Source organism: Ostrea edulis, chromosome 8 (assembly GCF_947568905.1).
Source record: "Ostrea edulis chromosome 8, xbOstEdul1.1, whole genome shotgun sequence".
NCBI lineage: Eukaryota > Metazoa > Mollusca > Bivalvia > Ostreida > Ostreidae > Ostrea > Ostrea edulis.
In genome coordinates, this window is record NC_079171.1 from 34,913,739 (window position 1) to 34,939,318 (window position 25,580).

General features: G+C 34.5%; 1 protein-coding gene across 1 annotated transcript in view; it reads right to left on the minus strand.

The window, feature by feature from the left end:
- Nucleotides 1–302: 302 nt before the first annotated feature.
- LOC125662467 (uncharacterized) overlaps nucleotides 303–25,580 on the minus strand; it is a 49,616-nt gene continuing 24,338 nt past the window's right edge. Inside the window, exons 6-12 of the mRNA XM_056147405.1 lie at nucleotides 19,198–19,410; nucleotides 9,212–9,283; nucleotides 8,956–9,090; nucleotides 2,910–3,050; nucleotides 1,689–2,180; nucleotides 1,363–1,471; nucleotides 303–437 (exon numbers count right to left, since the gene is read on the minus strand). Coding sequence (XP_056003380.1) covers nucleotides 2,155–2,180; nucleotides 2,910–3,050; nucleotides 8,956–9,090; nucleotides 9,212–9,283; nucleotides 19,198–19,410 — 587 coding nt within the window. The 3' untranslated portion in view covers nucleotides 303–437; nucleotides 1,363–1,471; nucleotides 1,689–2,154. The remainder of the gene's footprint in view (nucleotides 438–1,362; nucleotides 1,472–1,688; nucleotides 2,181–2,909; nucleotides 3,051–8,955; nucleotides 9,091–9,211; nucleotides 9,284–19,197; nucleotides 19,411–25,580) is intronic.

Consider the following 25,580-nt stretch of genomic DNA (forward strand, 5'->3'; position numbering starts at 1 on the left):
GTTATCTTCACCTTTCAAACTAAACAGAAATTTTCAATTATGATTATATCCAGTCATTTTGAGTAATGACCTTTGATCTTGTAATTTGAAAATTAATGGGGTTAATCTACTAGTGAAATGGCACTAAGGATCATCTTCTCTTTAAGTAGAACCAATGTACTAAGTTTGAAGTTTTGCAAATAAAGGGTTCTTTGGATATACAAAGGTCGGCACTTGGTGTACAGACCGACCGAACGACAACACAACCTTCTGCAAGAGGGTATACTTATCAACTTTGTGTCAATAATAAATAGACTTGGAAATACATATACTTTGATATTTTTAATACAATTGAACATGGTAACATTACTGAAGGCTGTTACGTGTTGTTGACATAAGTTGTACTCTGAGGATTCTTGGAAAGCCAGATGACAAACCGATTCTGCGTACTCCGTCACCTGTACGAAAGTTTATAAATCAATTATTTTCCTATATCCTCAACCTTTCTACATAAAAAAGAAGGACGTCAACAAAGTATATCTACAAAAGCAAGATGCTACATACAGACAACCAGCAGCGTTATAAGAAATGATTAGGTGAAGTTTAAAACTAAGCATAAGTTATTTCTGAATTACGACCCCTGGGTCCCCGAGGGTCTCTACAGCCCAATAGCTAAGTACTTCGTTACTAGCTTCAAAGTACGCATGTATATTTAATTGCTGGGATAAAAGTAAGAAATTCATTTTAAAATTAAGGATTATTTTTCCCATGTATAGCTCTGATCTTTAGATGAATTTTGGCTCCAGTTTTTGGCACTCTTGATTTCCTTTTAGCTCTTACAAGTTTATTGATATTTTTAATTTCCAAATTTCAGCTTGAGCATCACTGAATAGACATTATTTGTTGAATTGCGCATCTCCTGCATCAAAATTGGTACCGCATAAGTTTTACATTAGATCGCAGCATGCGTACTTAGAAATTATAATAGTTTTACCACAAATTTGGTCAGCAGAATACAGGAGAACACGGGGCGTTGTGGAAGATGTACCCCCTACCCCCCTCCCCCGGACCCACTGGTGACATATTTCAACCACATATAAACACATTGTTTATCAGATGTTTCCATTCTCCTCTAAACTGAATGATTAGATCCGATAATGCTACGTTGAAGAAACAGAATTCAACAATTTATAAAACGTTGAAGCACCATCAAAACGGTATGCAACATGAAGCAGGCATGAATGTTTTAATTTTTTTTAAAAAGTTTTAATGAATTGCAGAAACAAAAGTGCTTTGGAAATGTGGTCAATGCGTCAAATACATTGATCAGTGTTTGTTATCTTCACCTTTCAAATAATTTATCAATAAAAAGAAATGGCATACCCCGATCATTGTCACGTGATGACGGTTATGTCATTTGCTGGACTGGCTATAATGTACATGTCTGTCACTCTCATTCCCACGTCGTGGTTTTTTGACAACAATAACCAACCTATACAAAAATGTAGATATTTGCAATTGTAACATATTCAAAGCACAATAACATATGTTCTTGTACATTCATTGATTGAATTAACGGCTGGGAAACTAATAATGAGTTCCTTGTATAATTTACTATAACTGCGATTCTGTGGAGTATGATAAAAACGCAGTACATATAAAGACATGACATTTGAAACTCTTAAACTCTAGTGGACCTGTATAATTACTTGACGAATTAACAGTGATCAACCAATTCTTGTCCCTCCATGATCGATATGACGTCATGAAATAAGTCTTCGTTGGATTCCAGGCTAACGTTTTACACTATGGTAACAGCGTGGTCGTATCTGACCAGAGAACCGGATCCCTCTGTTCCCCATGTTATATCATGATAGGCTACGGACGTACATCATTACGCCCAATCAACACCTGACCCAGATAGAATAAAACTAGATATATTGCCAGAAAAAATCATGTAAGAAAATAAACAAAATATTTTATCATCAATTTTAATACTTCCACAAAGAGTTGTCAAATACTCGCGATATCTTATATCAACTGATAGAAAATAAAAACGTTATAAAATAGATGAAATACAGAGAGCTACTAGCAATAAAATAAAACACGAATTGGCATCACACGTCTCATTTTTCCGGTGGCACATCATTCCAGACTATATCCGGTAACGTGATTTCATCTATACCAGCCACTGTTAAAAGCTAAATTAAAAAAAATATGAATTAAACGGGTATAGTAAGTCAAAAGTATATCTTATATTTTATCATGTCCAACGATACAAATAATTGTTCAGTGAAATACTATCAAAACGTTGCTTTTGCTGCGAAAAATAATGAAATATTCCCTTAATAAAAAACAATTGAAATATCAAAATAATTCCTCACTTATCAATAAGGAATGAAATCAAGACTTCCACAGGCTAATTGGTAAATTGATACTGATGACAATGATAACAATAATAAGTTGGAGAAGGTGAGTTGATTAGTATATTGTACATTTCTAAATTATATGTAATCCAAAATATACCAAAAACAGAACACAAATTATATTGCATATAAATACACAAATTCATCTACATACATACATACACGGATGCATTCAGAGACAAGTGATTTGATACAATGAAGTCAATACCAATATATACTAAGAAGGGCAATAAAAGGGCAAAACTGCTTCAAAGAAGAAAATATTAAAGATGGCAATGGTTGTGCTGAAAGTATGTTTTATATACATTTGAGCTGTATGTTAGTATATGAAGATCATGATTTCATTCTACATCAGAAGGTAATATAATCAAATTAATCAAGTGGTTTATCATAAATGTTTAATATCCATACTATGTTGCATCCACTTAAAATATGTTTAAAAACTTAAATATAGATATGAACTAAATAAAAAAAAACACGTAAAGAACTAAAATGAATACCAACCAGAATCACATGCATCATTCGTCCATCCAGTAGCACATCCTCCAACACAAGATCCGGTCACGTGATCACACACGTCAGGTGTTATACAATGACTGCTACATCTCATAACACAATCCTGCCCATACCAGCCACTGCTACAAGCTAAATGAGACATGGTCTATTTGTTATACGAAATACTAAATGAGAAATGATTTATTTCTTCTGATCCTGTCGACAGGGGATACTTACTCCTCCTAGGCACCTAAACCCACCTCTGGTGTGTGCAGGGGTCCGTGTTTGCTCATCTATATATTTTGTATTGCTTAGAGGAGTTATGTGATTGAACACTGTTCGTTATCTTCACTTTTTTGTGACCAATTCTCATATTTGAGTTGCCTTGGTATAGTGTTGCTAATCTAAAAAGGCAGAGTTCCATGATATCTGACGATATTATCAACTTGTCTGGTTGCATAGTTTCAAGGGATTATCTTGATTATTAGGCATATGAATGGTGGAGACAATGAACAGTGACTAATATCATACGTTACACAAGAAATGCAAAATAGATTTGGGTAAACAAGGACCTCTGGATATATCATGGGTGGGATTAGGTACATGATGAGTAAGCATCCCCCGTCGACCGGTCACATAAACCGTGAGTGCTTTACTATGTTTAAGGATTTGCTTTGATTGATAGACGTATGTTGTAAAACTTGCTTGGATTATTATGGGCCGGCAAGAGCCGGTCTGTTATATGAAATGAGATTTCCAAGCTTTTCTGTGGGACAGATGTTCGTTAAGTACTGCTGAAGTGTCCTTACAAAACATGAGTTTTTTCTTTATTCTTTTATTTTTGACAAAGGTTTATATCTTATATATTTTTATGATCATGGTATAATATGTCAAATTTTAGATATTAATCAAATCAATAAGACCTGTTTGCATAGCGATGCATTCTATAAAAAGAAGACATTAAAATCAATGGAATGTTTGACAATCCAGCACGGGAAACGTGCGGCCTGCACACAAACATGCAAGTAGTATGTCATACTGGAGCATTATTTTATCGAAAATCGTAAATATTTTCTACAAACACACACTCAAATACATGCATGTATACAGGTAAAAGTGATTCAATACAATAAAATCAATATGAATATATGAAAACTAGGAAGGGCAAGACAAAAGGGAAAATTCGTCAGCGAAGAAAAATTAATTTGACAATGGCTGTGCTGAAAAGATTTTTACATGCATTTGAGCTGCATATTGGTATATGAAGATCATGATTTCATGGTTTAGCATACATGTTTAATATCCATAGAATGAAAAGTAAAGATAACGAAGAGTGATCAATCTCGTAACTCTTATGAGCAATACAAAATAGATAGTTGGACAAACACGAACCCCTGCACTCACCAGAAGTGGGATCAGGTGCCAAGGTGGAGTAAGCATCCCTTATCGATCGGTCACATCCGCCGTGAGCCATATATGTTGATCAGATAATCGGAGTTAATCCGTACGCGGGTAGGTTAAGGATTCACTTATAGAATATCATAGTGCATTTTATGCCTTTACTTCTCTGAACTACCAATATATGACGTCATAATGCAAAATGACGTCAAGTCACTGCAAACTTCAGTTATTATGACGGGAAGAGTGTCAAAAACTTTAGACCTTATTTCAAACTGCCTATAAGATGTCAGAACGCTCTTGCAAAATTCACGTGTCTGAATTGTATTTTAATATCTTATATGTCCGAATATTTTAAAATAGTTTGTTTAATTACCCTTGATTGAAATTCAGCGTGTTTACACTGCTTTCGAAAAATATACTTTTGAGATGTACTCTGTTTTATACCACTGATATGAGGTAGAATTTATGATGTGTTTATAAAAGAGTCTAGTGCAGGAAATTTATGAGGATTCATTTGAGATCTATTACGGAAATCGTAGGAGGAGTTTGTTCTCTACCCGAGTCTTGCTTGGTTAAATGTGTGATGGCCTTGTTTGAATACAGATTACCATCAAATGTGTAAGTAAGTGTCTCGGTAGGTTGAACTCTTCATGAAATACCTGTATTTTGTACGCAAGTAATACTACCATTTTCCCATGTACATTTCGGGTACACAAGGATACGGTGAGTTCTTTTATCAAACAAAAAGTTAAAAATAATTGTTAAATGAACTGCGCTGAAGTGATTTATGTGAAACACTTCAAACAATTATTAATGACCGTCACGTGATCAACGAAGTCATGTGCTATCATAACAGATATGCTAATATATAGCCGAGAGAACCTTCTATATAAATTGTCTGTACTTAAGTATATAAATTACAAGTGAAAACCAAAAACCGACCTCGCAATCCAATGTATGTTTTGAATGCATTTCAGACTCCGGGAAGTCTTAACATAGCTGCGTAATCAAAGTCAGTGTGTCAAGAACGGTCCAACATTTGGTATGAAACACGTCAGACAGCATTTGACCCAATGATAGGGTGTATTGGTAAACTAAATCGTTATAACGACCATAAAATTTGCGAAATGCTGATTTTAAACGAGAATATTGAAAGAGTAGGGTTGGGGAAAGTGGTTTTTCAGCCTACAGTCATATTTGATGTTTATTTCTGTTGAAGTTTTGATACAATGAATTCCGTGAATTTTAGAGAAGTATTCTGTCAAAAACAACAAAAGCACGACGATATCATGTGAATATATATAAATAATCAGGCTCGTTGCATCTTTTTCAAACAGGGGGTTGTCCCAGCTAAACAAGATGTTGGGTTCACAGTAATTTTTGTCTGAGAATTTCAAAAGAAATCAAAGCTCTAAATTCTAAATATTTGGGGTAAGAAGACAAAATCTGATGCTTTATTTCAATTCTTTGTTTAATTCACTTGCATTTCCACGATGAAGAGTTATCGTTATTTGTTAAAATATTTCTTTTTTTTATATTGAATTATCTTTCTTTACGACTTAGACTTCAAACCCGTTCAGAGTTACCATTCTTAATTCGAGCACGTACTTCCTGTTTACCTGTGAGTGTGTTTCATGTATCAGTCGATTGTTCCAATCATTCATTTTCTACTTAGAGATAGCACACACTGTAAGTAGTCTTTTGCAGTTCATTATCATGATTCTCTTAGCCTTTGAATGCATATCTACTTTATTTTGGTTTGTTAGCTATTCTTGTATATTATATTTAGAAGTGGCATACATCTGAATATGTTCTATGGAACACCGTTATTGGCATATGTATCTTTCACATAAATGTACGAGATTAACAAATTTTTCTACGGAAACAAGTTTGTGATAAAATTAAATCCAAATTTTGACTATTTTCGTTTTGTAACATATCTTAAGTTTATTTTTCATTATTTATTTATTCATTTGTAATTTAACAGTATATTTATTATTCCTTTTGTTTGTTTCATGAAGTAGATAATAAAGACTACGCATCGTCCTATTGTGTCTTTGGTTATACTATCTGCAAAAGTAATGGCAGAATATCCACTACAATTCATTCATTCTATTGTTTAAAAAAAGGTCGGGAATCTGTCTATAGATCGAATGATAACAATGGCCGACTTTGTCAGTGATAATGGTGGCAAAAGAACGATTTCGAAAAAGAAATATAAGGTTAGTCACCACCTCTAACCCTCCCTAATGATACATAACTGTAATGCAAGTCGAGATGTGCAATGTATAAAGTTGATATGCATAAAAATTATTTTCAAAACATTGAATTACACGTGAAAAAAAAATCCAATTTTGATTCCAACAAAATGATTACATTAGATACGGATTCCATATATATACATACATTTACATTTCCTAATGCACTTCCTTATATAACAGTACTAATGGCATTGACTTTTATTTTCTTGCAATATGAAATTGGTCACGTGATCAATCTTTTCTTGCGTAGGAATGCAATCATCGCTTCAAAAGTCACTTCCTCTACTTTTACCTGGCTCCTTGTTTATGCAGTGCAGTGGGGGGTAGACCTCCCCCTTTTTTTCGCCACAAATTTAAAAAGTAGAAATAGCCCGCACAGCAACTACATCATAACATAAACATACACATAAAGATATTTATACACAGTTTATTTTGTAAACAGACAAAAGTTTCATCGATATATAAAACAGATACATTAAACAGTTATTTCAGTTTAAATAATTTTAAAATACCGTCTGCAACTATGCCTAAACTGCAACGTCTGATGGCTAATTCAACTTTGATATTGGAAGCGAAACATGTAGGCAAAGTTATAAGCATATTTACTTTCTGATGATCATAAGTTAACCTGTTGTTTCCTGGCAACTGCCATCACGGCTATGACTCGACATGATCATAAGCGAGGCTGATTTCGAGGCTCGAAAAATAATGTCCATGCCAGGGTGTGGGTACGAGTCTTTATTTCACCTTTCATTAGAATCCTACAACATATTTTTTTCAAGTGAGCAAAAACTGTCGGTTTCTTTAAAAAAAATTCTTACACACACTGAAAGTAAATGAAAGAAGCAACCTACCTGCACTTCGTCTAAATTTTTCCTACTTTTTCGGAGCGTCTCCTACATGGCTACAACCGCGAGTCCTAACGATGGGCATGCCGTCATTTCCTTCCAAAAACCTGACTAAGACCTTAACGTTAACTTGACTTATCAATTCCCTCATATTCTTTGAATTTCGGTCAAAAACTACGTTCAACATTTGCGTTTTCAACGCCCTTTTCTCCATCGCTGAACGCGGCCAAAACACATTGCGAATGTAGTTTACTCCACTCTTCTTATCTTCAATCCAATTGAATTTATGTTCTGAATAAACGTTATTTGACACCTGTTTCGTCTTTTCTAACCTTCTTGATAAGATATCTATATCTTATATTTTCTTAGATATTGTTCCTAATCATTCATTCGATAAAACTCTAACGATGTATACTTTGTGTTGTATGATCGTTCTTTCGATCATCTGCTACATAATCACGGAAGTTCGGTAAGAACACAAATCAAAATAGAAAATATAAATATAAGAAATAAAATATCATTTTTGAGTGTTATTGGGATATGGTATGAAGTTGGTACGTGATCAAATCTCCTAAAACGCCCTTTGGGCGTTATATGATTTCATCACGTGACCAACTTCATCTCATATCCAAATAGCACTCAAAAATGATATCTTATTTCTTAAGTCTTATTTCATTGTCAACAGTGTGAAACGACAACAAATTGATATAATGTATGCGTGAGTCTGGAAAAATTTCAAGGGGGGGGGATGAATTAAAGGTTTAAGTTGTTGATATCATGATATATATTTTGTACTTTTTTATCGTCTGCATGGGATTTTATACAAATAAAAACATTTTTAAAAATATTAAAACGACAAACACTTATTACTAATGGGTGAGATAAAAAAGTACAATGTCTGACCAAAAATACCTAATTTCACAAAGTAATATAACCAAAATCAAAGGTGTGTATGTGTGTTTGAGTTGCAAACTCCATACCCTGTCTAAATCCAAATCCCCTAATGTAATGTACATGCATTGGTTACACATATAATTTCTGTATATCTAATTGTGTTTCGGGCGTCCAAAATATTGATTAAAATCAACAATAAAAAATTAAATCAATGATATGATTAAGATAGGTGTATATTGACCTTGATATTTAGTCGAGAAAAAGTATATTGACTGATCGAACAAACGTATTTTGTCCCGATCGATCGGACAAGCGTGAACTGTGTATAACCGGCTGTTAACTTTGGTGTTGTGAATTAAGTTCAAATCTTATATAAGACTATCTGTTTTATTTAGCTAGCAATAGATAGTTACCTCATGTAATTATCTATTCTTTTTTACACTTGTCAGAATCTTTCCGGTCCATAAATTTGGTGTTTCCTCCAATGTTTCTTAATACACCTATCTTTCAAATGTTGCTTTCATTATTAGACCTGTTCTTTAGTTATGTTTAACTTGAAGATAAACTGATCTCAGTAGCATTTGTTAATATTCATAATTTCATGGGGATGCTTTAATTATGAAACATCTTCCTTGTAGCTTTTATCTATACCTGTATTGCATTTGCTTGTTGTCCAACCTCTGTCACAACCGATTGAACAATTTCCAGTCACGTGATCACACGTTTCGTTGATGCAATGCCCACAGCTGTACACACAGTTCACACCGTATGTGTTATTTGAACACGCTGTAATAATCAAAGTAGTTTTCTAACAATTGCATTAAATCATAATTGATTTTGAAACATTTGTTTGGAATAGAGCATATTTTCCAAAATAATTCCAAGCACTAAACATTTTCTACAGTACCTTCTGTACAGTTCCATCCCTTGTAACCAGCCTGACACACACATGACCCATCATAATGATTAGGAGGACATCCTGAGAGAGACAAAGTTACATGAGGAATTAATCATATAAAATGTAATGATTTTTCTTCATTTGTATTCATCTAAAGTTATCTATTTGAGGGAATTATATAATCAATCACATCATTCTTTGTCTTTTCTATCCCATAGCAAATATGGACCTGCAACAACGTAAACCAACGGTGACTGGGTTTGAAATAAGCAAAACTATCATCATGAAAAGTATTCAGCGAAATAGAAAATTCGGTTTATGCTGTTGAGATTTTTTTTTTCGGATGACACGATGGCACTAGAGTGGGTATTGATATTTTCTACGCTCGACTTTTGTGTCGGAGGATGTTGTATTTGGTTAGTACTCGTTGTCTCCAATCAACTCTGGAGTGAAGATTTTTTCTATTTCGTCGAATAAACGTTCTGTTTACTGGACTTGTAGGGTGTGAACTGTTTCATACATTTGTCACTTCCCAGACATTTCAGTTGACGGAATGACAATGCTTTTTCTTCTGATTGTTGTTATGGCGGCAAGGGATATATATGTCTTGTAAGACTTGTATGCAAAGAATGTGTTATATTGATTGAATATTGTTTAACGTCCCTCTCGAGAATATTTCACTCATATGGAGACGTCACCTCTGCCGTTGAAGGGCTGCAAAATATCGGCATATGCTCGGCGGTTATGGCCTTTGAGCAGGGAGGGATCTTTATCGTGTCACACCTGCTGCGACACGGGACATCGGTTTTTGCGGTCTCATCCGAAGGACCGCCCCATTTACTCGCCTTCTACAACAAGCAAGGGGTACTAAGGTCCTATTCTAACCCGGATCCCCACGGGATATGTGGTGTAACTACGGGATTGAACGTGTTATAATAACTGATGTTAACAATATTGATGTATTTACGATTAACTACTTGCTGTAATATTTCTTGTTTGTATTCACTTAGGCCAGTAGTTTACTGCTTTGTGAACAAACATTTTATAAAATTATGTTACATTACTAATACCAAATATTTAATTGTACGCATAGTCATATTTTAGGATGTGTCCACGAGATCGGGTGAGTATTGTTCATTTTATTATTAGACTATTTACCTTTCTCAAATGTTTTTCGCGCAATATCAACTTTGACTTTAATAATACATACTGTGACGCCAAAGTACTTTCGTGTATGTAGTCGTGCGTTACGTAGCTATGAGAGATAAACACGACTGAAGAAGACCGGTAACACGGGCGAAATAGTTCTACAGTGTTCAGAGTTATAGTTATATATATATATATATATATATATATATATATATATATATATATAAAGTTTTGTTGGAGTCCAAGCCACCTTTGTACCATGGTGCTGCAAATGCATTACTTTGGGTAAAAACGGATCCTTGAACACATCAGACCTGGGATTGAGATGCCACTTGTCAAGCTGTCACACCCGCCGTTAGCTTAATATCTTGATCAGGTAAACGGAGGAATCCGCAGTCAAAATTAGTATATCAAATACGTCCTAACAATCGGTATGAAAAACGCCATACAGCATTTGACCCGAAGGTAGGTTGTATTAGCAAACTAGACCTTGAGAACGATCATATAATTTGCAAAACGCTAACTTTAAACGATACCGACGAAACTCCTGTGACATCAAATCAGTAATCTCTCAATTGAATTAAAGCATCCCATACAAAAATAAAGTAGATCAGATGCATCAAAAAGGTCTTTAGTGTTTTATATGGATACTATTCAATGAAAAATATCCGAGAACGAAACAACATTTTAAACTGATACCCAGTAGGCTTCCAAATATTTTCATCGTGGCATATGTTTATCATCACGAGACTATCACGTGACATTATATATTCAGAACCAACAAAACTGATTGTGATAATTGTGAAAGTGCAACGATTTCGGTTATATACAGCCCAACCCTTTTAATATTGAAAAAAACCAAAGCCTAATTCACATTAACTGAAAAGACTTGAGAGCTAGTTCTCAAATAAACGGAAGGAAGTTTGAAATCCATCTAATGCAGAATATTTTTCAATTTTCAAGAGCATGTAATAGAAGTTGCTCCCAACACTTTTCTGATATATCAATGCAATAAGAATATAAATATATAAACATCAACCATACACTTTACATCGTTGCACTTTTACATTTACTGCAGCTGGTTGCAATAATTATGTATATTAAATGCAGTGTTAATCGGAATCAGGAGAATACATAGGGGCGATTTCAAGGTTACAATGTGAAATGAACCTTTGCGAAAACTAGATATGATAAATGCAGATTAATTTGAAATGAAAAAGAAATAATACAAGACTATATGATAAACATTTGACAAGAAAGTTTTTCATGTGTACTGCTTATCACTTGATAACGGTAGTAAATAACGACATTCTATTCTGACATTTCCCCCGCGATACAACTGAAAGAAATTGTACGTCGTGACGTACGTTTGTATTGTGACGCCATGTGGTGCGAATTGCACTGTTGCACATCTATATACAGTTCCGTAATTGTCCTCGGGAAGCCTTAACTGAACTGACCTGCCTCGATTTAAAAAAAAAAATGATGATATGCAGACCAAGGCCTTGTGTATGGAATCCATTCTGATACATAAACACTATATGCAGGTGATATTGCGATTTTGCTACATAAATTTGAGTTCTTTGTTCGTCGTTCACATATATGTTCAAGAACATATCTAAGTAAGAGGCAGATGTGGAAGATTCCATAGTGTCTTTTATTTCAAATTCACTAGGATGTAATCGACCGACATATGAATAAGAATAGATAAAACGTCGATACATCTAAATGTTGAGTTGTAGGCCACAACGAGACATTTTTTTCAGAACATGTAGAACATTCTGTATAAATGCCTCGTAAGAATATAAAAACAGGTCAGCGAGTACAGGAGCACGAATCGTGTCCATGGGAAGACCTGATCACCAAACACTACATAAACATTGTCAATGAGGAACTCCAACATATTTTTAATATCAACTTTAGAGTATTTGTAGATAGAATAAGAGTGATGTTTAACAAAGTAATTCAGACATGAATGTTTCCTTTTTCTTTTAAAAGCAACTCTTTATGGTGTCAAAAAGTATAGTTTTAATTTATTGAGAGGAATGGTCATGTAAAGTGTAGAAAGCAAAATTTTTTTTTACATTGAATAAAAAAAAAGTTACGTGATTCAAATTTGATAATAGTTTATTAGATTGTTTAAGAATTCACATTTCATTTACACAACTTCTGGTATATATCGTAGCACAACACGCTTGAAGGTTATCCTTCAGAGCTGTTCACATGTTCATAAGGAGTAATGATAGAACATTTACTGGGTCCAGCAATGAATATATGTTTGTAAGGAGTAGATATTTTAGCTTTAACATTCCCTCTTCGGAACTTAATTTCTTATTTAATAGGTTTGCTATATCTCCATGACGACTGAATGGAATTTTGAAAAATATATCACACGTAAATTAAGACCAGTCACAGTGGTTTCCGTGAAAATGAGAATGTAAGAGACCCAGGACCAATATCATTTTTTTAAATCCATCTTTTCATTATGACGCAAATAGGGCGATCACTTAAAGGCAGTGCACCACGTCATACGATTACGTCACATGAACTGCGAATATAAAATGTACACTGAATCAATGAAACGATGCATATAACGAACAGTGAACAATTTCATAACTCCAATAAGAATACAGAAATATGAGTAGGACAAACACGGACCCCTGAACATACCAGAGGTGGGATCAAGTGCCTAGGAGAAGTAAGCATCCTTTTTTGCCCGGTACACCAGCCGTGAACCTTACATGTATATCTAGATCAAGTAAACAGAGTAATCCGTAGTAAAATTGGTGTGTAAAGAACGCCCTAACAATTGGTATAAAACACGTCAGATCTCATTTAATGTAGTGACAGGTGTATTGGCAAATCAAATCGTTATAACGAACATATAATTTGCGATTAAGCGTACGATCTGTCCTCGGTATTTGTCAGTGATTCTTTCAAAATATGGAATTTAATATGCGTCAATGTTTTTACTACCCCAATTACGTTCATCGTACTCTTCGGTCCGTGCAGTTTGTGGATTGTATAAAACATTTGTTGAAAATATGAAATGTTTATGGGCAGGCAGAGGGACGTACGTACTAACAATGGTAATTAGAAAAGTTTAGGTGAAATGATAATACAAATAAGGAGGCCACCAATTTTAGGGGAAGAGCCATAATTGTAGACCTATGCGTGGTGCTATTAAATATGTTGCTTGTTCGGAGTTTTGGGCTAAAACAGCGATGTGGTAGCGAATCACTTTAATGTTGATTCGGTGTCCGGTTATTAAGGTTTTCCCTTTTATTAAGCTTATTTTTTTATCGAAATTGACGATGATGAGGTGTAAAGGACAAGGTACGTTTGGGGCCACATTTGGCCTCGCGTCCAAATTAAATGATATTCCTCAAAATTCTTTCATATGGTGTACACTTCCATAAAATGGTTATGATGTCTTCGTAAAAAGCTTTACTTATGTATAATACATATGTAAATACAGTATAGTTTACGATAACGTTGTGTCATTTTGACGTTACTTTATGCGACGTCATGAACAAGAAAGCTATGTCATGAACTCATGATTGTACATGTAGTAAAAACAACATGAAATTCATTCAGAATATATGTGAAAAGAAATATCATAAAACGAACTTGAACAGGTTTTTTTTAAAAATTCAACACACGACAATGGGACCGAAAGTGAACCTTACAGGGTGTGATAAGATTTACAAACAATGTGATAAGTTCTACACAAGAGTTGACACTGACACCATGAAAAACCTAACAAAAAATAATCTTGTCGGTATTATATTCAATGTTTTAGCATATACAATTGCATCTATTTACACTCTTTATTTAAAAAAATATATACAGGCTCCTGACAATTATCTTTATATCACAAATCTTTCAATGCATTAGTATTTACGCAAAGGAAAAAAGTTTGAATCATAAATCTTATTCATTGTCTCAAACCACGTCCGAAGTCCGCATGGGAGAGGATCGTATATTTTTGACACCCCCCCCCCCCTCTACATTTTGATACATGACGATTTAATCGGAGATATGAAAACAACCTTGGTTTCCATGTTTAATAAATCATTCAACAATTCCTTTTCGGCCAGTTTCTAATGATGAATGAAGCAGAGACTGTCTATTAACAATACCAAAGTCAATCACTATGACAGTGCATCAGCATATATAATGCCGTCAGTCAAAGATATTTATATTTTCCAGCAATTGTCAAAATAATGACAGGTGTAAGATCTAATCAGTTTTTGACCCCATGTTTTTTCACTATACTAGTGAAAAGGACTACTAGAATCTATAATTTACAAGTCCTGCTGATTTGTGACCAGTCCGGCTGCTGAAAGTAGATGGCCGAGTCGCGATGCGACGAGGGGAAGAGTGCGGGAGGGGCTTGTCCCCTCTTAAAGAGGGTGGGGGTCCGGGAAAAAAATTCAAAATCTAGATGCAAATTGTTCATTTGAGACAAATAAATGAAAATTTTATGAGGCAGTTAAATAATGTTTTACTCGGAGACATATCGTATGCTTGTTCACCTAATCTATCTCAAGAAAATTACTATATAGAACGTAAAATTGTAGAAAATGTTATACTTAACAATATGTAAATAATTGAATTATTATAAAATAGCCAATTTTAAAAGTTTCATTCGATCTTACATTCATATTAGATATTCATCATTGTGCAAAAGTGTCACGATATCATCAGACTGTGACCGGGACATGCTTTTCAAAGCCATCGTTGTGTACAAGGACTTCGTCACTTGATTTTGTCTGACACCTATTCAGGGTACTTTCTGCATGCTGCACGATTTTCATGGATCTGGGAATGTGTGATTTTCTTTTGTAGTAAATGACACGCGACTGACGTACTTCATCTATCTAAATGCAGCAAAATTTCGGAGAGTTATGTTTGAATTCTTCATTTCACTACTGTCTCCTAATAATGGTAGTGTACGATTACAACACATTGAACAATTGTTCAATATTTTTGCTTTATTTCTATAACGTCGGCTATTTGAATTATTTGAAGTTTAAACAAAGAAAATATCGAGTGTTCAAACTTTAATGCTACAAAATATCATGCTTTGCTAAAATTAATATATTATTACCGTGCTGTATCCAAATTCCTGTGCTTTGTTGAGAACTTGCATTATTTCCACAAAGATTTCTAGTGAAATTGAAATTGACAAAAGCCAAGAATATAGTTTGGTTAGAATGTTTACATTAATCACTGGTAATTATGTAAACTGGGAAAAAGATATCAAACAATCGTTCCAGTTTTATACAAATGATAATATTGTGTTCTGGTTTAGTCCTCATTACTTTGCGCACAAATTACATGCAACTTTAATTCCAGTCCGGACCTCCACTCTAGATCCGCGCATGATTCGGATATAGTCATTAAGCGGTGTTTTGTGCACATGCCACTAAATGCTAAGTGACCCACGGTTAGAGTGTAAATGCAGGAAAAGAAAGTTCTCCTTATGTGTGAAAATCGCGTTCTAATACTTCAACACCAGTTCCACGATTTAATGATGAAAATAGTAACCAATGACTAGCCATCATGTATTTTTAAATAAGATATGTCACAGAACACGTGCGTTAGTTATCGACAAATGTAAGGTGATTCTATAAACAAATACTTATTACAGCGACGTAGCAACAGAGGAATTTGGCCCACATATTCTTTTGTTTTGAGAATGTAGTTTTTCCATAAATTTTACATGTGAATTTTGATTTATCCCCTCCCCCCCCCTTTTTATGGTAGTATTGAATGCTTGCGAAGATTTAAGTATGAAACGATTAGAGTTGTAGATCTGTTGACATCGATTGCAAATGCAGTCAGAGTCGTTCGTTTCTACTAAAAATGTTTTCTTATGAAATGTTTTTATTTATTTTTTATATGTAATGATCGGGGTTCACCGGGTTTTGTCCTCTTGGAACACACAATACAAGCTTTTACGTTATCTTTAAGCTTACAAATGAGTAATAATTTAGATATCTAGATACTACATCGTTCATCTATCAACTACCACCATTCACTCTTATAGTAGGGTAGATGCGAATATTTCATTACCATATCTATCATGGAGTAACCTCTCCTAAATGAGTTCGAGAACTTTGTAATATAAACGACAGATCGATAAAGTTGGAATTGTTTTGTTAGGAAACATGCATGTCATGAAACTACAGGTACTGCAGCATGTAAATAATGAAGAATATATTGTAATGATTGATTTTCAAGTGTATATATTTAAACCTGTATGTTTGACTTGCTACTAATTCAATTTTTACGGGGAAAATATAACCGAATTTTGCATTCGAACTTTCGCACTATTATGCTCTGATATAAAGGTACCGATTAAGCTATCGTGCTTTCATTTTCGATATTATTAAACTTTTTATTTTATAAACAAAGATTGCATTCGGTTGCAGACGTGCATGTTTTTTTTAAAAGCCAGGCCAAAAGCCATAATAAAATTCTTACTTAATAACATACATATTATGTATCATGAGTGGGTTTTTTATTCAGATGGACAATCATTAGATGTGTCTGACATATTGCTTAATACAATATTAGAATAGCATTTGAAATTACACATGCAACATATCCAATAAGTTATAATTAGCCTACATGTACGTTAGAGTATTATGACTGGCAAGGCATATTTAGACTTGTATTTAGATACGCATTATAGCCGCCGCAGTATATGCACACCAATTTAGAGGGATAATTCATATCATAAACTATCTATGATAAAAAAGAATATGTGATTGCACTTTACCAGGTGTTACATTAATTGCGTTGATATTGCGTATCTATATCAAACACAAAACGAGTAAAATTGGAATCGGAAATATCTGTGTCGAAGATTCCAATTCTCTGATTACACACTATCTTCTTCAATGCAAACTACGTAGAGTCTTATAAAATTTAATATGCTGTACATATGCATATTATTTATTCGTTAAACTTGTATATATGAACACCATCAACGTTGAAATTTGTATTACAGATGAACGCGGGAAATGGTTAAACGTTAAATTTAATAGTCTGCACATTTACCAACCAAGTCGAAATTTTGCTCATTACTGACTTTCAACATGATTAATTTGTACATAAAACATCTTTGTGGTTGTTGCATGTGCTCGATCTTAAAAATGGTTTCAAAGGCATAAAAAAACAGCTAATTTCGGCGATTTCGGTAAATCATGTCAATCGGAGATAAGGAAAATGACGTCACAGAACATGTTACGTCACTAATTTCCACATGCATCATCAGGACCAATGCCCTAGTGCATAATCATAATGATTAAACCAAGTGAAACCACATTTTGAATTTATCCTAATTTTGTGGCGAAATTTGGGCCTTAATGTACCTTGCTCTTAATGGATACACAGATGTAAGTACTATTACACACATACCATATTAACACAGCAGTATATGTGTATCTAACCCAAGAGGGTCACCGTTTAGCCTGCACTGCATATGAAATCGCAAAACTTTTCTCAAATCAACATCAAAACCTATGACTTTTAAACACTTCACAACACCATTCCTAACAATAGATTAAATACTTCGTTACTAGCTTGAAAATACGGATATATATTTAATTGCTGTTATAAAATTTAGAAATTCATTTCAAAATTAAGGATTATCTCCCTCATCCATAGCTCTTATCCTTCGATGAATTTGGCTCCACTTTTTGGCACGCTGTTTTTGGCTATATTTAGCTCTAAAACTTCATAGTTATTTCGGATTTCAAACATTTCGGTTGAGCATCACTGAAGAGACATTATTTGTCGAAATGCGCATCTGGTGCATCAAAATTGGTACCGTATAAGTTTTACATTAAAGACAGTTGCTTCTTCAACTAAAATAGAAAACACAAATATTCCTATTTAGTGATCAGTCATCCAAAAAAGCTACTTTGCTAAACAACACTCTCTCAGTTCACGCACAAGTACTCTGAAGTTGAAATAAAAATATGCTGCAGTTCCTCATTGACAATATGTTCGTGGTATCTGGTACCAGGCCTTCCAACAGACTGTTGGAAATCCCCATGGACACGAATTGTGCTTCTTTGTTAGCTGACCTACTTTTATATTCCTATAAAGCAGAATTCTTCAAAAACTTCTACCTGAGAAGAAAAGAGTATCTTGTTCTGGCCTTCAGTTCGACATTTAGATATATCGACGACGTATTATCTCTTAACAATAATGATTTTCATTAATATGTCGAGTCAATAAACCCCAGTGAACTTGAAATAAAAGACATCACAAAGTCGTCCAATTCTGCTTCATACTTAATTATTTTATTGAAAGTAGATATTAACAAAAACTAATAGCTCAACTTGATGAAAAGCGGGATGACTTCTAATTCTCCATCGTCAGCCTCCAATATTTATGTAGTAATATTCCTATATCACCTGCATATGGTGTTTCTATCTCTCAACTGATTCGATACGCAAGAGCTTGTTCTGTGTATGGTCAGTTTTTAAATCGAAGCAGATTACTGACAAACAAGTTGATGATGCATGTATTCCAACAGTCTCATTTAAAGTCAGCATTTCGCAAATGTTATGTTCGTTATAACGATCTAGTATACCAATACAACCTATTATTGGGTCAAATGTTGTCTGACGTGTTTCATGCCGATTGTTAGGCCGTTCTTGCCACACTGGTTTTGACTACAGATAACTCCGTTTGCCTGATCAACATATAGGGCTCACGGCGGGTGCGACCGGTCAACAGGGGATGCTTATATACTATTAAAAATGTATAATGACAACAATGCATATGTACAAAATTATTATACAAGTATAGCCATAAAATCTTACCATTGACCTCTATTTCACAGAGTAAAACTGGTACATCATTCATTTCTGCTATTTCGTCAACTAACAAGGTGAACGCAATGTACAAGTTTTGATATATTTTATGTGGGAATGGAATTATTACTTCTGTAGAGTTGGCAGATATCCTCTCTATTCCAGAATGGGGATGTGAAGTGGAATACCCAACCGTATAATTGACGTAATTATCAGCAGCACCTGTTAAAATATGGAAAAAAAAATGTGTATTGAAATGTTTTACGTTCCTCTGATGAAGATAAAAAGGCATTGATAATTAGAAGAGACATAATGATTAACAAGAAATGTTTTTGAGACAGATATCCCCGATGTGGAAATACTGAAATGGGTCAAATTTAGAATCACATATGTAATGATAGTGATAAAATAATTGGGGATTCCAGTGAACCAAATGAAGCAAAACATTAAATATAGAACAGGCCATATATATCTTATCTCCTGCAAATATATAGTGTGTCATGGTGCCGTATCTTCTCTTGATTTTAGGCATACTATAAATCATACAGAAATCTTTTGACAGAAATCCAACGTACAATAACTACCAGGTGGCGGAGCATAACTCTACAATAACTTCCATGGAATCATACTTTAACTTCCAAACTATGAACATGGCTATGTAACATCGACTTTGTAACGTTTATGAAAGATGAAAACGTAAGAAATTAAGAAATAAGATATCATTTTTGAATGTTGTTGGGATATGACATGAAGTTGGTCACGTGATCAAATCCTATAACGCCCGAGGGCGTTATAGTAGATTTGATCACGTATCAATTTCAAGTCATATCCCAATAACATTCAAAAATGATATTTTATTTCTTATATTTATATTTTCTATTTTGATTTGTGTTCTTACCGAACTTCCATGATTATATAGCAGATGACCAAAATAACGATCGTAGAACACAAAATATAGTTCGTAAGAGTTTTATCGAATAAAAAATTAGGAACAATATCAAAGAGAATATAATATATAGATATTTAATTGAAAATGTAAAAAAAAAAAACGAAACATGTGTAAAAATAAAGGTAATTTAGAGCGTAAAGTTAACTGAAATGACAAGAAGAGCGGAGTAAACTACATCCGTGGTGTGATTTGGTCGCGATCAGCGATGGACAAACTGGCGTCGGTCTAGCTTACTAAGTTGAAAACGCAATTGTTGATCACAGATTTCGACAGATATTCAAAGGATCTGAGAGAATTGATGGTGGATATGATGGGTCAAGTTAACGTTAAGCTCTTAGTAAGGTTTTTGGAAAGAAACAACGGTATGTTCATCGTTAGGACTCGCGGTTGTAGCCATGCAGGAGACGATTCAAGACAGTAGGACAGATTTAGACCAAGTGCAGTTCATTGGAAACACAAGACTTTAAGGGGTATGCGTAATGAAGCTAAACAGCATGAATTCACTGGACATGAAAATATATGTTATATTCACAAACAACTTTGGGCATAGCTGAGATTCTCTCATCAAAGTTAATGTTCACGCAAGTTAGAACACACAACTCATTACGCTATATTCACAAACAAGAGGCTCTATATACTACAACCACATACAGGATCCATGGAATGGTAAATATTTATATAAAAACACAAAATAAACTGAAACGCAAAAAACAACAACAAGGAAATATGAAGAATTGGGATCAATAATGTAGTTAATCTTGTAATCAGCAAGAACTCGGGTGAGCGACATAGACCACCTTGGGTTATTGTTCGCTAGCAAATCTCGGAGGGTCGGCAAAATCTCTCAACATTTGAATCTACATGTGGGTAGAATGCTTCAGTGAATTTGACAGAGTGTTGTGTCGAAATTCTGGTAGCTCCTTGTATTTTTATTAGGTCACCTGAGTAAACTCAAGTAACCTATTGCAATTGGTTTTCGTCCGTCGTTGTCCGTCGTGCGTTAACAATTGAACATTTTTAACTTCTTCTTAATAACTACCAGTCCAATTTTTTTTTCAAATTTGATATAAAGCATCATTGGGACAGGGGGACATAAATTGTAAATTTCAGGACTCCAGCATTCCTGGGGTATTAAGGGTGGGGCTAAACCTGCACAAAATTGACAATTTTTCAAAAATCTTCTACACAAGAATCACACACATGTAAGAAAAACTTAATGCATAGTGATGTAGAGGAGGAAAACCTCTACCAAAATTGTAAATTTCATGATCCTCGGGGTAGGGGTTCTAGCCCCAGGGCGGGGCAAATCTTCTTATACAAGGTTTATGTGTAAAACACTTAAATTACATCTTCTTTAATGATATTAATACTAAATTGAAAGTAAATAGATATTTAGAAAGAAGAGGTAGTCCTTTACCAATTTTACCTTTACCAAAATTTGATGATTCCAGGGGTAGGGGTTTTGGTATCAGGGAGGGGCCAAATTGTTCAGTTATTTAATGTGTGAACAATATACATTTTTAACTTCTTCTTGATTACTATCATTCCAATTCTTTTCAAATTTGGTATGAAACATCTTTGGAACAAGGGGGACATTAATTGTAAATATTAGGATTTCTGCACCCCTGGGGCCTTAGGGGCAGGGCAAAAAATGTCCCAAAATGACCAATTTTCAAATCTCTTCTCAAGAACCACATACATGTAAGAAGAACTAAATACATAGTGATGTAGAGCAGGAATACCTCTACCAAAATTGTAAATTTCATGATCCCCGGGGTAGGGGTTATGACTCCAGGGCAGGGCCTAACTTGTTATATACCATTTATGTGTAAAACACTTAAATGACATTTTCTTTAGTGCTTTTGATACTAAATTGAACCTAAATGGATAGAGCAGGAAGTCTTTTACCAAAATTGTAAATTTGATTTTCCCCAGAGTAAGGGTTTTGACTCCAGGGTGGGGCCAAACTTAGTATATAGTATTTATGTGTAAGTTTACTGATACTGTATAAAATATAAATGCATACTTAGGGATAGCAAAAAAGGATGTACAAAAATGGTGAATTTGACAACCCAAAATTATGACTTGAAGATGAGTCCAAATTAGTCATATCTTTTGATGTTTTAATGCTAATACACCTATTATTTAAAGCCGTTCATCAGTATATCCACTTTTGAGGACAGTGAAATTTTAAGAACACATCTTGTTTTATACTGTTGCTGAACATTAGAATTTACCTTAGACATTTAGAACAGGATTTTTTTCTAAAGTTCATAGTCCATGGAAGTAGTGATACTTTTTCACTAGTATTCAGGTGACCGATAAGGCCTTTGGACCTCTTGTTGTATTGAAAGGTGCTCGCCAACCATTATCTAACTTTTGTAGGTTGGTGATCATGACCATGCAGCTGAAGACGAATTGCTCCAGCAGATAGAGGCCATCAATCAGATGAAGAAAACAGTCAGCGAATATCCATCCAAGCCAATCAAAAGAGTTTATAATGAAGTAATCGAGAAGTTCGTAGGAAAGGACGAGGATAATCCAGAGTTCTCTGGAGTTCGATCAGCGTTGCAAATAGTTAGATCATCGTTACTCCCTCCAATTCCAACGGATGTGGACGATGTCAATAATAAGTTTTTGTCCCTCCTGGACAACGACTGGGGCATCGCCGTATTTGCCACCAAGAAAGATATTCGCTTTTTACAAAGATGTTCAACGATATACATCGATGGAACATTTAAAACAAGTCCCGATCCCTACCTTCAGTTCGTAACTGTCCATAGGAAGTACCTACGCAGGTTCTTCACCTTTGCTTGGTCTTTGATGACAGGAAAACCAGTTGGACATTACAGACAACTTTTCCAACATCTTCAGGACAAAGTAAGGAATGTCACTGGAAGGAGATGGCGCCCTCTCTCAGTTATCTGTGATTTTGAGCAAGCACTGAAATTGGCAATTGAAACAAAACTTCCTCGCACAAGAATTTGGGGCTGTTATTTCCATTTCACGCAAAGCCTATGGATAACAATTCAAGAAGTAGGACTTGCTAGAATCTACAGGCGCAGAAGAAGAGTCAAGAAATTTCTACAGAAATTGATGTCTGTTGGGCATCTACCGCTTGCGTTTGTACGTCAGAACTTCCGTATGCTGATGCAATCCCCCACAGCAAAACGAGTGCAAAACCGGTATCCTGCAATACAGGATCTGATGACCTATTTTAAAAACACTTCCCTCGATGGGACTTTCCTGCCACAAATGTAGAAGGTCTTCAATAGGGATAATGACACAAGGACGAACAACCTGATCGAAGATGACGACATATTTTAATTTTATGATTTTATCTCTCCAATATTCATCGACATAAATCTAAAAACGGACGAATGCAGTGCTGTTTACATATTAGATTACACACAAGTTGTTATGTTTAATGGTAGGATTCCATCATAGATGGGGCAACAGTATTGGTACCAAACACCCTTCCTTGTGGATATTCATCCGAAAATTGAAGGATGCAGAACTTTTACAGAGGGTGGAGGTCAGGGCAGCAACACGAGGGGAGCCTCGACCTGCCACAAAGAGGAAGTGGAGGAGGCTACATAAAAGAATAGTTCTACTTAAAGAACAGTATAACTGTGGGCAGAGAATCCTTGATGAAAACTGGTCAACAGTTAGTTACTGAATTAAGCACTATCGATAAACCTGTCACAGCAAAGATGCTCTGCTTCATGCTTTAAAGAAGATGTTACGATATGTCCTAAACATTTTAAGGTCCTTTACAAGTAGGGATAAAATTCAAAACTCGTACACTTGAATTGGCCAAAACTGTTTATAACCTGCCTGAATTATTCCGAGCTCTCTAATTGGCTGCGATCCAAGTTTGTAGAAAAATACTACGTTCACCTGATCGTCTGGTTAACATAAGGATTTATTTTTTTCTTCAATGGACCAAAAATAGATACGGAAATTTCAAATTGATGCAAATGTTTGTTGAAAGTTAACACACTTGAACCCGACTTCCACTTAGATACACATAACTTTCAAGCACATAGAATCGGGGTGGGGGTGGTGGGACTGCAGGATACCTGCCCCCTCCCTACACTTTTTTAAAAGCGTAATTTTTTAATTTTAATATCGGATGAATTGAATGGTTGGTTAAACACCCCCCCCCCCCCAAAAAAAATTAATGGAACCTAACGTTCCGCAATAAAATTTAGAGTTTAGGGAATTCTCTTCTCTTTCGAGGGAGGGTTGCTAATTCAAGATTTCTTTAGGTAAGTTGTCAATTTTCTTTCCTTTTATGCCCTCCCACCTTTTAAAAGTCAAGCCTACGTGCCTGACATTTAATGATTTTTTTTCAACATCGCACCTAAAATAGATTTTAAAGATAATACAACCGTTAATGTTTAATTTAACCTGGCCTTTATTATTGAAGTAAATGTCAACAAGTAAGATGGCATGGATAACTTAATGAATTTGTATTTAATCATTAAATCATAAAATAAAATGAATGTTGCTGGGTGTTTTGGTCAATACGATGATTTAGTCATCTTTGAAGTATAGTATTCACCTCGTCATTTGCGTTCGGTGAATATTGTACTACTCAGGCGGCTTAATCACTGTATTGACCTAAAAAAAATCCAGCAATATTTGTATAATGTTACATGTTTGATCAATTTTTTAGTCACTGGTATGTTAATTATATTGCAAAAAATTATAATTTTCATTTTTACTAAAAAATCTGAGAAATCGAAAGTTGTTTTAAAACAGCATTACTCCTATGTTTCAAACATCAGATTATACCACAGGCATGTGTTTGAGTAACAGGCATTCTGATAAGTTGGGTCTGGTAATAGTGGGGAGAATGATGTCCTACATCGGAAAACCGAAAAGGGGGGTCAATGAAAGTCTTACAAACATACAAATATTTACAGAATTAACTGACATTATCTTAATATTTATGCTATAAACATTAAAAATTTACTAGGAATGGAATGAACATGTTGTTTCTCTGCTGCATTTCCTACAAATAACTTTGATATAAACTAATGTCTTCGTTACGGACGCCATTTTAAAAAATGTCATGGTACTGTAATTTACAATCTCAATCGATTATTTAGTGATATTTTGAGTTTTATTCCAATTTGTTTTAGAGGGGATATTTACCAGCATAATATACTTCATTTATAATATTTTGTTAATTGGGGCATATTTCAAACCTTATCGTAACAACTTCTACAATTAAGTCACTTCTTATAAGGTTTTGAATCACCTGGATAACGACACTGGGGCTCTGTTTTTCCTTTGTTTGCTTTTAGGGTTATCTTTTCTTTTATCTCCTTTTTTTGCCAACAAAGATTGTTATTGCGAGTATTATGAATGTATGAATTACTGTTATTTTTGCCAAATTACACCATTAATGTGCACACGTTTTTCTTTTTAATTT